Source organism: Megascapheus bottae, chromosome 12 (assembly GCF_031878675.1).
Source record: "Megascapheus bottae isolate mThoBot1 chromosome 12, mThoBot2.hap1, whole genome shotgun sequence".
Classification (NCBI taxonomy): Eukaryota; Metazoa; Chordata; class Mammalia; order Rodentia; family Geomyidae; genus Megascapheus; species Megascapheus bottae.
The window spans coordinates 19,598,432-19,615,838 of NC_143520.1; the positions used below are offsets into that span (position 1 = coordinate 19,598,432).

The following is a 17,407-nucleotide window of genomic DNA, read 5'->3' on the forward strand; positions in this document are numbered from 1 at the left end:
TCAAGAGGCTAAAATCTGGATTACAGTTCAAAGCCAACTGGTACAAAAGTTTGTGAGATTTTTATCTCCAATAAACTACTCAGAAAAAGCCAGAAGCAGCACTGTGGTTCTAGTGGTAGAACATTAGCCTTGAGCAAAAGTGCCTAGGCCCTGAATTCAAGCCCCAGGGCTGACAAAAAAAGAAAAAACTAGTGAAATTAACACTTTCTAAAACATTACTTCATTTACTTACTTTTAACAGTGCCAAGGAAGAAATATAGACTTGTTCTGCTGTGTCCACTGCAGGAGCATCTGTAGGTGGGCCCTAGAAGCAAGTATATCAACTATAAATACCCAGCGTATGAGTAAAAGCCATGTAAGCTTAATGGTTTTAAGAGTTCTGGAAATAACTGTCAAGTACTTTTTAAACTTACTTACAACCCAAACACTCATAATTCATTTGCAAGTATCAAACCTGAAGAAAACAGATAAAACTTAGCATTCGGGCAAGTTTCCAATGATCATAAAGATGAAGTCTTTCAGCAATACTTGCCTATAAAAATACTTCTAACAACAAAAAAATACTTGTAACAGCACCAACTGGCCACATTTGTCACCACAATGAGAATACAATGTCAAAGTCAAATGCTTTCGACTAGCACAACTGTATCATAGGCTAATGAAGATAGTTTCTCCTGAAAAATTATTTTCTATCATTAAGTAATAGAAAACAAGATGATTAGGAGGGGTTGGGAAGAGGGACATGGGGACAAAAACATGAGAAGGGATATCAATGTATGAGAAGTAATGCACCTACTACCTGATGAATGTAACTGTAACCCCTCTATACATTATCCTGACAATAAAAAAAAAATGTTGGGAAAAAAAGAAATATATCTCTTGACTATTTGGCTACATAAAACAATTTACAGTTCTTACCTTCAAGATGCCTACAATCTTGTGGCTTTAATGAATGCAACAGAGTGAGAATTGATTTTAGAATTGCTAGAACCTATTTTGTTTAAACTTCTCTGCCTGAAAATGTCTATTATAAATCACATCAAAATTAGCTACTCAAATTCTCACACAATGCTCTCCTCACTTTTTTTTTGGCCAGTCCTGGGGCTTGAACTCAGGGCCTGAGCACTGTCCTTGGGCTTTCTCAAGGCTAGAGCTCTACCATTTTAGCCACTGCTCCACTTCTGGCTTTTTTTTTTTTTTTTGCTTTTTTTTTAATGTATGTGGTACAAACGAATTGAACCTGAGTCTTCGTGCCTATTAGGCAAGCATTCTGCCGCTAGGCCAAACTCCTGGCTTGTCTCTCCTCACTTTTTGAAGGGCAATAAAAGGTTACAACTAAACAAATTCAGCCCTTTTTCTTTTATACTTTTACCTACTGCAATTGAACAACTGGTTTTTACATTTCAAAGTTACAGAATAAATGTGCATGTTTCATATACTTACATCTTACAATATATTCTATCATTTTTGCTAGAGGAAGTTGGTTTAAATGCTCAAAATAGTTACTGTAAGCCTAAAGCATAAAGGTTATAGATTAAAGTTTTCTTTAAATATAAGGATCACATACAAAAATTTCTTACATTTTATTTTTTTAATGATGTGAGTACTAGAGCTTGAACTCAGGGCCTCAAGTTCTCACTAGCTTTTTTGTTCAAGGCTGGCACTACCATTTGAGCCATATCTCAGTCCACCAATCTGGCTCCCCCCACCCCGTTTTTTTTTTTCTGCTGGTTATTGGAGGCAAGAGTTTCTGGGCTGTTGTCAAACCTTGATCCTTAAAGTTCAGCTTCCTAAGCAATTACAGTTTTAAGTGTGAGCTGATACCTGGCTTTATTTACTTTTGTGCAGAGTATTGAAGAAAAAAAAACAAGCCCTACAGATTTGTATTTTAATAATAAATGTTGTAAATGAAGGTAAGAATTTCAGAATGAAAATTTATCAAGCTAAGTGCAGATTTCACTGTAATTTTAGTGACATAATTTTACTCAGTTAACTAAGAAAGTTGAGAGATTAAAAATCAAGACCAGTTGTGAGTTAGATGTGATGAAAAGTTTGAGGAAGATTGACATAATAAACACTATATTCGTAAATACGTAGAATAAAGTTTAACTGGTATCAACTTTAGATATTCTTCAGACTTTCTCAATTTGTCACAAAATAAGCAAATTTATGAAACAAATTATGCTATCATCAAAAATTGTATCACTAATGCAGTCTACTTGACACCAAAGAAGAAAATGTTTTGTTGAGCATATGCATAACCACCTAGAAAAGTGCTACATGGTAAGAATTCAATATGTATTGGTTGGAAAGAATAAATGAACACATTGAAATACAATAGAACAGAAAAGCCCATCAGGTACTTGTGAAAGAGGAAACAAGCCACGTGCAATTAAGTATCTTAGCCATACCCTCCTATGCTGTTTTGGGTTTGTTTGATTTTTTTTGCTTGATAGTCCTGAGGACTGAACTCAGGGCCTGAGCACTATCCTTAGGCTCTTCCTCAAGGCTAGTGCTCTACCACTTGAGCCACAGCACCACTTCCAACTTTTCTATGTACGTGATACTGAGGAATCAAACTCAGGTCTTCGTGCATGCTAGGCAAGTGCTCTACCACTAGGCCAAACTCCGGTCCCTGAACCTAGGGTCTTAAGCATGCTTGGCAAATGTGGTACTACACCCTTCAGCCTTTTTTCCTTTTTCTTTCTTTGGGCGGAAAGGAATTAGACACAAATAGGTAAGCAATGAAACCATGTTTACAAAACCAAAACAAAACATGAAAACAAACATAGAAACTGGGCTACTCAGGAGGCTGAGAGCTAAGAATCAGGATTTAAAGCCAGCTCTGGGTGGAAATTCTATGAGACTCATTTCCAATTAACCACCAGAAAAATGGAAGTGAAGCTGTGGTTCAAAGTGGTAAGCGGTAGCCTTGAGCAAAAGAGGTCAGGACAGCGCCTAGGCCCTGAGTTTAAACCCTATTTCTGACCCCACCACACCCCAAAAGACTATATATGTGTGTGTGTGTGTGTGTGTGTGTACATGTATACACACACACACACACACACACACACACACACACACATATATAAAGAGAGAGAGAGAGAGAGATGAAGTGAAGGTACACACACACACACATATATATATATATATATATATATATAAAGAGAGAGAGAGAGAGAGATGAAGTGAAGGTAAAAAGTAACAAACCACATATGATATGATAAAATATATTGGTTGTGAAAAATATTAATGAAATGAATCTTTTATTAAAACATATATAGTTTTGTTATTATAATTAAGGTGTTGTACAAAGAGGTTACCAGCTCTTAAGTCAGGTAATGGGTACATTTCTTTTTTGGACAATGTCACCCATTCCTTTGCTTTCCCCCAATTTCTCCCTCCTATTACTGCCCATAAGTTGCATAGTTTATTTTCCATATAATATACACTAATACTGGCTGCATTTATTCACCCTTTCTCCTTCCCTTTCTGTGTCCCACTCAAGGCTAGTTCCATTACTCCCTGATCCACAGCTTCATTTCCGGCATTTTGCTAGTTAATTAGACATAAGCCCCTCATGGGCTTTCTTGCAGGGTTGGCTTCAAAAATCGTTAGAACTTCTTGACTAGCTAGGATTCTGGACAGATATGAGCCACCAGCACCTAGCCTGAAACATGAATTGTTTAGTCAACATAAAAAAGTTTGGAACTGACATGAAATAACAACAAACAAAACTACAAAATGACCTTAATCTCTTTTCTGGGTGTTGTACTCAAGGAAACAAAATCACCACAAAAAGGTATCTGAACTTCTATGTTGTTTAGGTCACTGGACAAATGTGGATGTCTACATTGGCATATTATTCATCCATAAAAGAAATCCTTGCTTTTTTGCAACAACATCTTAAAGATGTTATTTTAGGTGAAACAAGCCATACAGGAAAAGACATGATCTCATCTGTTTGTAGAATCTGAAAAAGGTGAACTCATAGTGAATAGTGTAATGATTACCAGAGGTAGGGAGGTGGGAAAAGGAAATGTAGGCCAAAGATTGTCAGTAAATGGGCCAGGAGTGTGCCTGGTGGTAGAGTGCTTGCCTAGCCCTGGGTTCAATTCCTTGGTACCACATACACAGAAAAAAGCCAAAAGTGATGCTATGTATTAACTGGTAGAGTGTTAGCCTTGAGAAAGCTCAAGGACAGTGCCCAGGCCCTGAGTTCTAGCACAGATGGGCAATCAATCAATCAATCAAGAAATTAAAAAAAAAAAAGATTATCAGTAAATTCAGAAGATCTAATATACACGTGGTAAGGTGATTTTATTAGAAAATGCAGATATAGCAATTGTATACCTTATAATACAGGTTTTTTTATTTTAAAAGATTTTATTAACACTGATTTTTTAACATCATATTTCAAATGTCATGTTTAACAAACAAGTATTCAAGAGAGGAATCTCTATATGCAATCAGTGTTTTTTGTTTTATTTATAAAGTTGTGAGTACAAAAAAGAAAGTTAAGAAAAAAATGTGTGAAGCCAGGTCCGATGGTTCATGCCTATAATCCTAGCTCTCAGAAGGCTGAGATCTGAGAATCAAGGTTCAAAGCCAGAATGGGCACAAAAGGACCTGAGACTCTTAACTCCAATTAACTTCTAGAAAACCGGAAGTGGGGTCTGGCTCAAGGGTAGGGTGGTAGCCTTAAGCTGAAGAGCTAAGGGACAATGCCTAGGCCCAGGGGTAGTAGCCTTGAGCTGAAGAGTTCAGGGACAGTGCCCAGGCCGAGTTCACGCCCCATGACCCACAAAAAGAAAAAGAAAAACCCAAACCCAACAAACCACTCACTAAATGGGCAAGGGAACTAAAGAGAGACTTATCAGAAGAAGAGATTAAAATGGCAAAAAAGCATATGAGAAAATGTCCATCATACCTGGTCATAAAGGAAATGCAAATAAAAACAACCCTAAGATACCACCTTACTCCAACAAGAATGGCCAAGATTTTGAACTCAGACAATGACAGATGCTGGCGGGGTTGTGGAGAAAAAGGAACCCTACTGCACTGCTGGTGGGATTGTAAACTAGTTCAGTCACTCTGGAAAGCAGTGTGGAGGGTTCTTAAAGAACTGAAAACTGACCTTCCCTACGATCCAGTCATACCACTTCTGGGCATCTACCCTGAACCTCAAAACCCAAGATATGATAAGGACACCTGCTAAGCTATGTTCATCTCTGCACTATTCATAATAGCCAGACGATGTAAACAATTCAGATACTCTACTGCAGATGAATGGATACAGAAAATGTGATATATATATAATATATGTATATATATATGTATATATATAATGGAATTCTACATAGCTAACAGACAAGATAAAATAATGGCATTTGCAGGGAAGTGGATGAATCTAGAGCAAATCATGTTGAGTGAGACAAGACCAAAGGAACAAAAGGCACATGGTATCCTTAATATGTGGCTATTAGATCCAAACAGTACAAGAGAAAGGATACCCAATGCTATACACATAGTATTGGAAATATAAACATAACTATATAGACATAAAAACCTATGACTCTATAGACGTAATATTTTATTTCATAAATTAATATGTATCTATGATATACAAACCCTTATCCTAATTTTGATTATGTTCTAAAAACTAAGTGCCAGTGATTGTATATAGAGATTCCCTGCTTGAATACTTGTTTGTTAAACCTGTCATTTGAAATATGATGTAAAAATCAATGTTAATAAATTCTTTAGTAAAAAAAAGAAGAAAATGGTATGTGACTGACACATATGTAATGGAGGTAATTTCTTTTGAATGGTTTTAATATAACAAGGAAATATATAAGAAAGCTAGAAATCAATTTATAAAACAACTAGGTAGGCTTAGGTGTTTTCCAGCACAAGCATTTCAAGGATGTAGCTTTTTCTGACTCTAAGAAACAGATTTCAAACTTAGAGAATTTTTCACTATCAAAATCTGAGTTGCACAGGACAGAGGAAAATGCAAAAGTAGAAGGTTGGAGCAGAAGAGACCTCAGACACAAAAGTTTTCTTTGATATATCTAAAAGAACTACCGGAAGACAAAGTTTAGACTAATAATTCAAGTGTAGACACTGAATTGGTCCCATCAACATTACCTACAAACTTGATAACAATACAATTTTTTTCTGAATCAGAAATTATAGAAGGCATAGTTTAAAAAAAATTAGTTTTAAAAAAGTACTCACTACATAGGCACCGGTGGCTCATTGCCTGTAACTCTAGATACTCAGGAGACTGAAATCTGAGCATTGCAGTTCAAAGCCAGCCTGGGCAGGAAAGTTGTGACACTTTTATCACCAATAAACTACACAGAAAAAGCTGGAAGTGATGCTGTGGCTCAAGTGGTAGGGTACTAGCCTTGAGCATGAAGAGGCTCAGGGATAGTACTCAGGCCCAGAGCTCAAGCCCCAGGATAGGAGAGAAAAAAAAAAGCACTCCCAATGATGCTGTCAGTCAGGGAGTTTGATTACCACTGAATTCAGACTAAGCTCTATATACTATAGTCCAATGGAAAGAAGCAAGGTCATAGTTCAGTATGAGAAAAATTTTATATTAGTACAAGTCACTAAAAAAAGAGGGTTGGGGGGCCAGGAGTTTGGCCTAGTGGTTAAAGTGCTTGCCTAGCATGCATGAAGACCCAGGTTAGATTCCTTGGTACCACATATAGAAAAAAAAAAGCCGGAAGTGGTGCTGAGGCTGAAGTGGTAGAGCTCTAGCCTTGAGAAAGTCCAAGGACAGTGCTCAGGCCCTGAGCTCAAGCCCAGGACTGGCAAAAAAAAAAAAAAAAAGAGGGTTGGGAGTTTGGTCTGGTGGTAGAGTGCTTGCCTAGCATGCATAAAGACACAGGTTCAATTTCCTCTATGTATGTATTTCCACATACATAGAAAACGCTGGAGGTGGTGCGTTGGCTCAAGTGGTAGAAAATACTAGCTTTGAGAAACTCAGTACAGAGGCCCTGCATTCAAGCCCCAGGACTGACAAAACAAAACAAAAAAACACGTGAACTCCTTGTAACTAGACTTACTTAACTAATATCAAGTCCCAGGACTGGCAAACAAATTTAATGTATTTAATTCTTATGCCCTATACAAATAAAAATACTAAGATATAGCTCTATTTCCAATATCAAGTAACAAGAAAAAAACTATAGCTGAGAAAAGCAGTGTACACCTGTAAACCCAGCATTTGGAGGCAGGAGGGGGATTAAATCCTTTAGGGTTGGCCTGGACTTTTGAAAGAGACCCTGTCCAAAAAACAAACAAACAAAAAAACCCACAGAAAATAAAAAAACAAAAAATTGTAAGTACAAGTTAAGGGATTCAGCGAAGGGAAATACTGAGTTAAGAGTGGTCAAGTCATGGATTAGAAGGTGCAGAGGAATAGGCAACAGCTGATGGCTTTTGTCCCTACCCACAGAAAGTTTCCAAGGCCCTTTAATATTTCCTGCCTTCTTGTCTCATATTCCTAATACTGTTTCTTGGATTTACACTCAACTAATATGGACATGTGATCAAAAATAAGAAAAAGTTATATATGTCCTGAATAATGGGCAGTGTGTGAATCTTCTCACTCATTTTTCATTTATTGAAAATTTATGTTTAAGAAACTAAGCTAAAGCTAGGCATGGTGGCCCAGGCCTGTAATCCTAGCTACACAGAAGGCTGAGATTTGAGGACTGGGGTTCAAAGACAACCCAGCCCTTATCTCTAATTAACCGAAAAAACAGAAGCCTTGCTGTGATTCAAGGGATAGGGCAGCAGCCTTGAGCTGAAGAGCTCAGGGACAGCTCCCAGGCCCAGAGTTCAAGCCCCATAATGGACCAAAAAAAAGGAAAAAAAAAAGAAAAGAAAAAGAAACTAAACTAAATGCTGGGTTAAATTAAGGGTCTAAAAAACTATAAGCTAAATGATATTTTAACTAAAAATTAACTTAGGCTATTAATATCACAAACAATACCAATGGAAAACACCACCTTCTTTCTGGTGCTTAGTCAATAGGACACAAACAAAATTTTCAATTTCTATATTGTGACAACTCTTCACATTAACTCTGCTAATCTTATTACAGCTATCTTACCACAGTAACAAGATTGAAAAGCACACTTTTTTGAGACTGAATATGATTTAAGTTAAACTTCAGAGCCTTTAGAAACAACTATGATAATAACTAAGGAGGTAAAGAAATAAAAAAAAATCAACAAATAAAGAAAATTGGTCTATACTTGCTACTGCAAAATATCACTGTCAATAGATAAGTAAAAAGAAACTCTAAAGGTTCTTTAACTTTATAGTCCCTTATTAAATTTCACAGCAATGTTTCTATTTGACAATAGGAATTGGTTTACAGCTGTATAGCTTTGTGAATATGATGAAGCCAAAATGCATATATCATTTACAAAGACAATAAAATGCCTTTCTTATGTAAATCTTCAATATTTAATTCCTATAAGCAACTTTGAAATCACTTAAATCTGACTATGTTTGTCCTATAATGGTTTACACTCTAAAAACTGAAAAAATGTACAAAAACAGCTCTAAAACTGTAGGGCAAGTCAGGAGCAGTAGCTCACGCCTATAATTATAGCTACTTAGAAGGTTGAGATCTGAGGATCATGGTTCAAAGCCAGCCCGGACACTCAAGTCCATGAGACTCTTATCTCCAACAGAAAACTGGAAGTGGTGCTTTGGCTCAAGGGGCAGGTGGTAGCCTTGAGCTGAAGAGCTCAGGGATGGTGCCAAGGCCCAGAGTTCAAGTCCCATGACTGACGATAGATAGATAGATAGATAGATAGATAGATAGATAGATAGATAGATAGATAGATAGACAGACAGATAGATAAAATTGTAGTGCAAATAGGATATATAAAACCAAATAGGATATATAAAACCAGTCTTTTTCAAACATGAAAATCTAACAAATCAGTGATATAAAATCTCTTGTAAACTTCTCAATAGCACTTTGTACATAAATTTTCATCTGCTGTATCAACAGAAATTATTACCTGAGTCTACAAATTTTAGCAGTGATTATATTGACTCACGGTTATTTAGTTCTTATTGTTTTGTTTTCTCCTCCCTCATCTAGGTTAAAAATCTGATCCAGTATAAAAATCTGTGAATTGTATTTGGGAAGCCCTTGTTGACTAAGAAAAAAAAAAGGCATTTGTCATTATAATAACATAAAACTATTTCCTTGAAGTATTTCCTACTCAGGTCTTTTAACAAATTGGTTAACACTATTAGTTGTATTACTCCACCTTTCTCATAGTGTGAACTGGTATCAATTATTAAGCCAATTTTACTACTAAAATACCTGCTGGTTAAACATACACCAAAATATCACTTAAAGTATATCTAAAATAATATTCACAAAATTACAATACCCCCAAAAGATCTAAAGATAAAAATTATTTAAAAAATAACATTTCAAAAATTTTAAATAGTTGTTCTAGCATTAAAATACTAGATAGGACTTATTTCATACTAGTAAATAGTGGACTATTTGATCACACACTTTAGAATTATCTTTAAAAATCCATTAAGATATGTTTTTTTTTTAAAGAATAGACTTAATTAACAAATTAAGTCATTATATTTTAAAAGCAAAACGAAATGTAGGACCAGGATGTAGCTCAGTGGCAAAGGGCTTGCCTAGTAAGTGCAATGTCCGGGGTCTGATCACCAATATCAAAAAAGAAAAGACAAAAATTAAAAAGAATGAAAGTTAAACCCCCCCCCAAAAAAATCAAATGTAAGCCTGTAAGATAATGAACAATTGACAGGAAATTACATCCATCAAGCTTCAACAAATATCATAAAGTTTAAAAATTTAATAAGCTACCATCTTCTATTTCCTTGATTTAAAAATCCCTTAAAAAACACAAAATAAATGGATCCAAACATATACAAATAACCACCACTGTATTGTTTACCTCTTACCCACTAAGGTAAGAAACAACCATTTAATACTTTAATTTTGTGAGTATTAAACAAGTAGTGTGAAAAACACGCTGCATGTAAACTATTTCTACTGCCTGAGCTTCAATGACTAGCTGAAGCAACCTGTTATAGGAGGTGTTAATTGGCAATAGGAGTACAAGTCAGAAGCATGTTCCCTATCGTCCTAACCCAGCAAGGCTAGGTCATTAAAGTGGAAATGAATTCTTTCATGCCGACTTAACCCTTTCGGCACATGATTTCAGCTGTTTTGTCTCAATTAATCTTTAAAAAAAAAACAACTTGTTACTTTTTAAGAGTTAAAAAAAAGTTCCAAAAGGAAGTCCTTTGACCAACAATTCCAATGGCTGTGTTATTCAGAAAACACAGCAAGTTAATCGCAATGTAATATTGCAACTCCCCACCCCTCGAAAAACATATGAATTAATTGCATTTGCTTATTTTAACAATGAAACAATGACCTAGCTTAGAGTACTGTTTTGGTCACATAGAATTTTTGATACATAAGGGTTTGAGAATCCAACAACTTAACATTAGGATAGAGTAGTAGGAGTAATTTTTTATTCCCTTCACATCTATATAAAAATTCTTAATATAAAAATGTTTTGAAACATATGAGTTAATACACCTTTCTATATATGTTTTATTATTCTGATAAGGTGCAGATCACAGCATACTCTGATGAACTGTTGCCAAAAAAAAAAAAAAAAAAAGCCAAAATTTCTTTTATGGCATGATCTCAGGTTTCCAGATGGCACATTAATTCTTTAAAAAAAAAAAAAGACAAAAGAAAGTAAGAATGGAAATGTCAAAATAATGATGTATTGCCTTTCAAATACCATATTTATAACTAATATTCTCATATTTTAACCATCATAGAATTTACAGTAAGCCTCAGTTACATAAACAATGTTGTAAAGATGAATATTAAAAATTAATGTACATATATGCTACATCATGCATCTGAGCAACCTTCAAAGTACTGACCTTAATAAAAACTCACAAAAAATTAGACATTTAAAAACCTATTATTCCAAAAGGTACATTCTTGTGATAAATCAATTAGTTATCAATATCAGAGAAGTATACCCACTGATGGCACATAGCTTAGCTCCTGAGTAGCTATAACTAATATATTAACTTAGAACTTGATCAGTAAAGGCCAAGATAATGATGGGCAAATACAATGATGTGAGGGTATCAATATGGTTTTCTATATTATTAAACCATTTTATCCCTGTCTCTTTTCACAGTCCTTCTCTCAAGACATTCAATTACTGGATAAATGCAGTCCTTTCCCAAAACTTTCTTTCCCTAGGCCCACCAAGATTCAGCATAGCAAACCTAAGTGACTACCCTAAAGCCAATATTTTGAGAATATAAAATTTTCAGTGGGGGACAGGCTATAGGGTAGGTGATATAATAACAGGGGAGGGGGAAGATGACGCTATTTCCTGGTTATAAAGAAGCCTGATAAAAATAAAGGCTAGTGGCCCAGTGCACAATACCCAACTGCAATACTGTTTCCTCAAAACCACACTTAATAGTTACTTGGAAACAATTTTCACCTACTTAAAAATGTCTATGGATGTACCTATAAACTATGTCATAATCACCAATCCTACCAGAATAGAAACCTCTACTGTGGGTGAATATCACTCTTCTCCACTGCAACAGAAAGGAGCAAATACGATGCCTGTTTCAAAGCAGTATTTACAGAGGATCATTTCAAATTTCAAATACAGGATGAGACTAAATGAAATGAACTCTATGATATGGAAACAAGAGGTTTCTTTGTGATTGTTGTTATTAATGTATTACATGAAGTTATTTCTTTACTCCCTCCCCCATGGTTAAACTCATATGGTTACGATATCTGACTTTGTTACCTTGTGTATTGTATATGTTTGTTTATTTGAATAGGGAAGGGAAGGGGGAAAGCAAGAGGACTGGGAGGGGAAGAGGGACAAAAACATGAGAAGTGGTATCAATGTTCAAGAAGTAATGTGCCATTACCTGATGAATGTAACTGTAACCCCTCTATACATTATCCCAAAAATAAAATACAATTAAAAAAAAAACCAAAAGCCATATAATGAATGATTGTTGTCCTTAATGTACCATGTTGTCTCTCATCTCCTTTGCTATCCCTTGGTTATCTCATATTGTTATAGTATCTCACTTTGTTATCTGATATATTGAATTTATTTGTATTTGGATATTTGAAATTTGATAGGGAAGGGGGGAAAACCAAGACGGGTGGGGGTGGGGGGGGAGGGAAACGGGTACCAAGACATGTGAAAGGGTATCAATGTATGTGAATTAATGCACCTTCTATCTGGCAAATATCATGTAACCCTTTTACTAATTACAATAAAAAAAAAAGAAAAAAAAAAGAAAGTAACTACAAACATTGTTTGTGCTTAGAAAAGGCCTACATTTTTTACATGCTTCTGCTTTTGCTCTGGATCTTCTGTGCTGTAATTATGGTTTTACTATTTCTTGCCAGCCATCTATTTTGTTAACTTTTTTTCTTTTTTTTCCCATGACAGATTTGGGGCTTAAACTTGGGGTTTGGGCACTGTCTTGAGATTTTTGTTGTTGTTCAAGTCTAGCATTCTAGTATTTGAACCACACAGTTCCATTTCTAGCTTTTTTTTTTTTTTTTTTTTTTTGTGCTCAACTGGAGATAAGGGTTTCATGAATTTTCTTACCTGGGCTAACTCTGAACCGCAATCTTCAAATCTCAGCCTTCTTAGTAACTAGAATTATAGGCATGAGTTGTAAACCTGTAAACTGCCTGTATATAAGCCAGTACACTGGACTCTGGTCGTTGAATAAAAATGTCTTTCTGTATATGTATTTGTAACACATACATGGCTTTGCATAGAATTACTTAGAATATGAGCAAATTATTTAATTGGGCAAAAAGAGCCCAGCCCAGGGACAGTTCCCAGGTCCTGAATTTAAGCTCCTTGACTGATAAATAACCTTTTCTGTTTGAGTGTATTTTGTTTATAATTTTCCAATGTTGTTATTTTCCTTCTTATTTCATCCAATGAAACAAAAAATAAAATTTAAGAATATTGGGGCTGGGAGTTTGGCCTAGTGATAGAGTGCTTGTCTAGCATGCACAAAGACCCAGGTTTGCTTCTTCAGTACCACATACATAGGAAGGGGAAAAAAAAGCCAATGAGGATATGGCTCAAGTGGTAAAGTGCTAGCATTGAGAAAGCCCAAGAACAGTGCTCTGGCCCTGAGTTCAGGCCCAGGACTGGCAAATTAAGGAAAGAAAAGCAGAACATTATATGGATCCAACAAGAGTCCAAAACCACGAGGAGATGTAGGTAGACATGGTACCAGAAAAAAGAAATGAAAACAAATTTGTGAAACCTGGGTAACAAATACTAGATGTGTACTAGATATATAATGAACCAATTAGATGTGGTACTAGTCCTTAAAATGTAATACCAAAGATAAACAAATAAAAATGAATATATACTAGGGTTTGTTGCTAAAATAACAGAAAATAGAGTAAATCTTAAGGGAAATAAAGTAAGGCTTCAAGTTAAAGAGCTCGAGAAAATAATGATCATATAAGCTAGGAATTCTTAACTCTGCTTATATATTAGAACTATATACAAAATTCAGTAAGTGGTGCTGTGGCTCAAGTGGTAGAGCACTAGCCTTGAGCTGAAGAGCTCATGGACAGCGCCAAGGCCCAGAGTTCGAGCCCCATGACCAACCAAAAAAAAAAAAAAAATAGAAAATTTAGATGCCCAAACCAATCCTCAGGGATGCTGATTTAACTGCTCTGGGGTCAAGTTCAGACATAGCTGATTTATTTATAGAAAAGCTCCCCAAATGGGGTGCAGTCCACATTGAAGGTCATTGACAAATATTATTGGGTTGCTAACATTATTGCGGTTACTTTGTCAGGTAGCTGGCTTGAAATTCTAGAGATCCAAAGCTGCTAAACACAACAAATTCTGTATTACATACATGCTTTTTGGGGGTGGGGGGTGGGGGGTGGGGGGGGAGCAGTCCTGGCGCTTTAACTCAGGGCCCAGGCATTGTCCTTAGGCTTTCTCAAAGCTACAGCTTTGTCACATGAACCACAGCATCACTTTTGGCATTTTCTATACATGTGGTACTGAGGAATTGAACCTGGGTCTTTGTGCATACTAGGCAAGCACTCTACCACTAGGCAAAACTCCCAACTCTCCACTGGAAGCATTTTAAGAGCCACTGTTCAGTGATAATATTCTGCCAGGCTGAGTCCCAAGTCCCAGAGCAGTGCCAATATTATAACACAGAGAATCTAGCTGAACCAGGACAGACATGCAATAGCAGTGCAAAGGAAAGCATTGGGTTTGTTTTTGATTGTCCTGGAGCTTGAACTCAGGGCCTGAGTGTTGTCCCTGAGCCTTTTTTGCTCACTACCTTCCCTGAGGGGGCTGGCTTTGAACCATTATCCTCAGATCTCAGCCTCCTGAGTAGCTAGGACTACAGGTGTAAGCCACCAGTACCCAGCTCAATTTATGGTTTATGGCCATGGTAGAGTCAGTGGATATTTATAAAACATGAACAACATTCCTGACATACCATAGCAGAGTAAAGGGGAAAGAGAGGAGAAAGGGATTATGTTAGTAGTCTAGAAGAAATGCTAGGAGCAAGTTTATTCAATGAACAACAGTGGCAAGGCTATTCACTTTAGAAAGAAAATCTTGCACAAAGTAAGGAAATCTTTGAGTAAAAAAATCTTTCTTAAAAGTCAAGTAATGGGGCTTGGAGTTTGGCCTAATGGCAGAGTGCTTGCCTGGCATGCACGAAGACCCGAGTTTGATTCCTTGGTACCACATACATAGAAAAAAGCCGGAAATGGTACTGAGGCTCAAGTGGTAGAGCTCTAGCCTTGAGAAAGTCCAAGGACAGTGCTCAGGCCCTGAGCTCAAGCCCAGGACTGGGGAAAAAAAAAAAAAAAAAAAAAAAAGGTCAGGTAATGGATGGACAGAATGGCATAGAACATATGGAGAATTAAATATGGGAGTATAAAGTAGCTAGTTTAAGATATGATAACATTGGATCAGGAGTTATAATTTCCAAATGTTTCTGATTTTATTAGGCAAGGTGGCCCTTCACTATGTTCCCATTGTCATGAAAAACACAACAGTTTGCCTTTGGGAATATAACTTTTATCCAACAATGAAGATGACTAAGATTCTATAATGGTAACACAAATACAAAACAGTTCTACATTTAAAAGTGCTGTACAATTACTAGTAATGTCACCACATCCAGCTAGCTCCTGAAATTTTTGGTATAGGGGTAGAGTCCAGGGTGTGCATTTTAGATAAGCACAATTAACACTGAACTTTATCCTCAATTCTTTAGCTCGTATCTATTAAAAAATTACCTCAAGTCAATATTTATATTGAGTTCTAGTCAAATAAAGAGAATCTAGACCAGAAAAGATGAAATAAAATATCATATTCATATGAAATATAACCTTTGAAATAAAAAAAACAGTAGTATATAACTAGGAGATAATCTGACAGTAAGTCCTACACATTGAGAACTACCGAGAAACTCAAGAAAATCTGAGAGCTCATATTCAAGGTTCAGAAACTTCAACACTGTTAATGACACTGTCCCAAAATGAATCTGATAAACAATCCAATCACAAGTTTCTGCAGAAGCTGACAAACTACTTCTACAATTTGTATGAATATGAAGATCTAGGATGACTAACAGACCTGGTTTCAATATTTATTACAGAGTTTAAAAGTATTCAACAGTTTGAAAAGCTAAATAATGGAATAGAACAGAGATTACAGAAACAGAGCCAAACAAGTGGTTTCAACTAAGTACAAAGATATCATTCCTATACACCCTGCTATGCAGGACACTGAGGTCTAGAGGGTCAGAGCTGGGGGTCAACTCAGGCAGAAAAATTTGCTAGACTACCAACTCCAAAATAATCAGCAAAAAACAGGGCTAGAGATATGGCTCAAGTGTTATACTGCCAGCTTAGGAATCATGAAGCTGAGTTCACACCTCAGTATCATTAAAATGAAAGGGGGAAGGGAGAAGACTCATGATCCATAGTTTGTACCAGTTACAAAAACTAATTTAAAAGTTGATTATGGACATATATTCATTAAAACTTAAAATCATAAAGCTTAAGAATAAAGCCTACATGAATACCTTTGTGGGAGCGGGGTAGTGCTTGCTTAGTATGCATGAAAACCTGGGTTCTATTCCTATGTATCATATATACAGAAAAGGCTGGACATGGCGCTGTGGCTCAAGTGATAGAGCACTAGCCTTGAGCAGAAAGTGTCCAAGGACATTCCCCTGGCCCTGAGTCACGCCCCATGACCAGCAAAAAAAAAAAAAAAAAAATAGAGAATATCTTTGTGATCTTATATTTAAAACAAAAGCAACACTAATGCATTAGAGAAGAAACCTTTGTCAATTAACCCATATAAAAATCAGAACTCTGAGCTTCAAAAGGCACTGTTAACAGTAGGAGACTGTGAGAACATATCTGTAAACATTATATTTGATAACTATTTAGTATATTTTAAAAAACTCATTAGCAAAGCAAATCAGTGAAATACTATAGTTATAGGAAGAATAAGTTCTGGTGTTCCCTAGAACAGTAGGGTGATATAGTTAACATAATAATGTGCTGTATATTTAAAAATATCTAGAAAAGAGGGTTTTTAATAGAGTCACCACAAAAAATGGTGTTAAGGTAACAGATACATTTATTTATCCTACATCCATATATCACATTATATCTCTTAAGTTTGTAAATTATTGCATATCAATAAAAAAGTAAAATTTAAAAAGAGAAAGGAACTGTAAACTTTCTTGCCAAACAAAAGCTTAGTAATATAGTATACTACTCAGCGGCCATTGTTTATCCTTAAGTTTTCACTTGTAATGAGGAGGCTGACTGAATACTGCTGGAAGCTTGTTATCACTGCCCAGTATTGAACAGCACATGGCAAGAAAAATATCTAAAATTAAATATCTAAAATTAAAATAGGAACTATGGTTCTTACCAACAATGGTTCCAATGATAAATGCCTGTCTATGGTACACTTGAAATTTTTCTAAGGTGAACCATTTATATACAGTAGCAATGAACACCAGAGTCATCAACTATATGGCACTATTTTAACACTTCAGAAAGTGCAAAATTACATATGAGAGCAAAACAGTCAACTATGAAAAAATGGAAGAAAGGTTCACAAAAAGGGACTAACATGGAAAGTAAATAAATTTTGAGTGATGGATATTCACCATCTTGATTGGAGTGATGGTTTTTTCAGGTGTGCATTAGGGTCATCCCTTGATATCTATGGGAAAATGTTTGTAAAACCCA

At 35.8% G+C, this 17,407-nt stretch overlaps 1 protein-coding gene across 1 annotated transcript in view; it reads right to left on the reverse strand.

Moving 5' to 3' along the window:
• The window catches only part of Psmd14 (proteasome 26S subunit, non-ATPase 14), an 82,290-nt gene that overhangs the window by 40,981 nt on the left and 23,902 nt on the right, over nucleotides 1-17,407 (reverse strand). Inside the window, exon 4 of the mRNA XM_090342748.1 lies at nucleotides 233-304. Within this exon, the coding sequence (XP_090198874.1) occupies nucleotides 233-304 (72 nt within the window). The remainder of the gene's footprint in view (nucleotides 1-232; nucleotides 305-17,407) is intronic.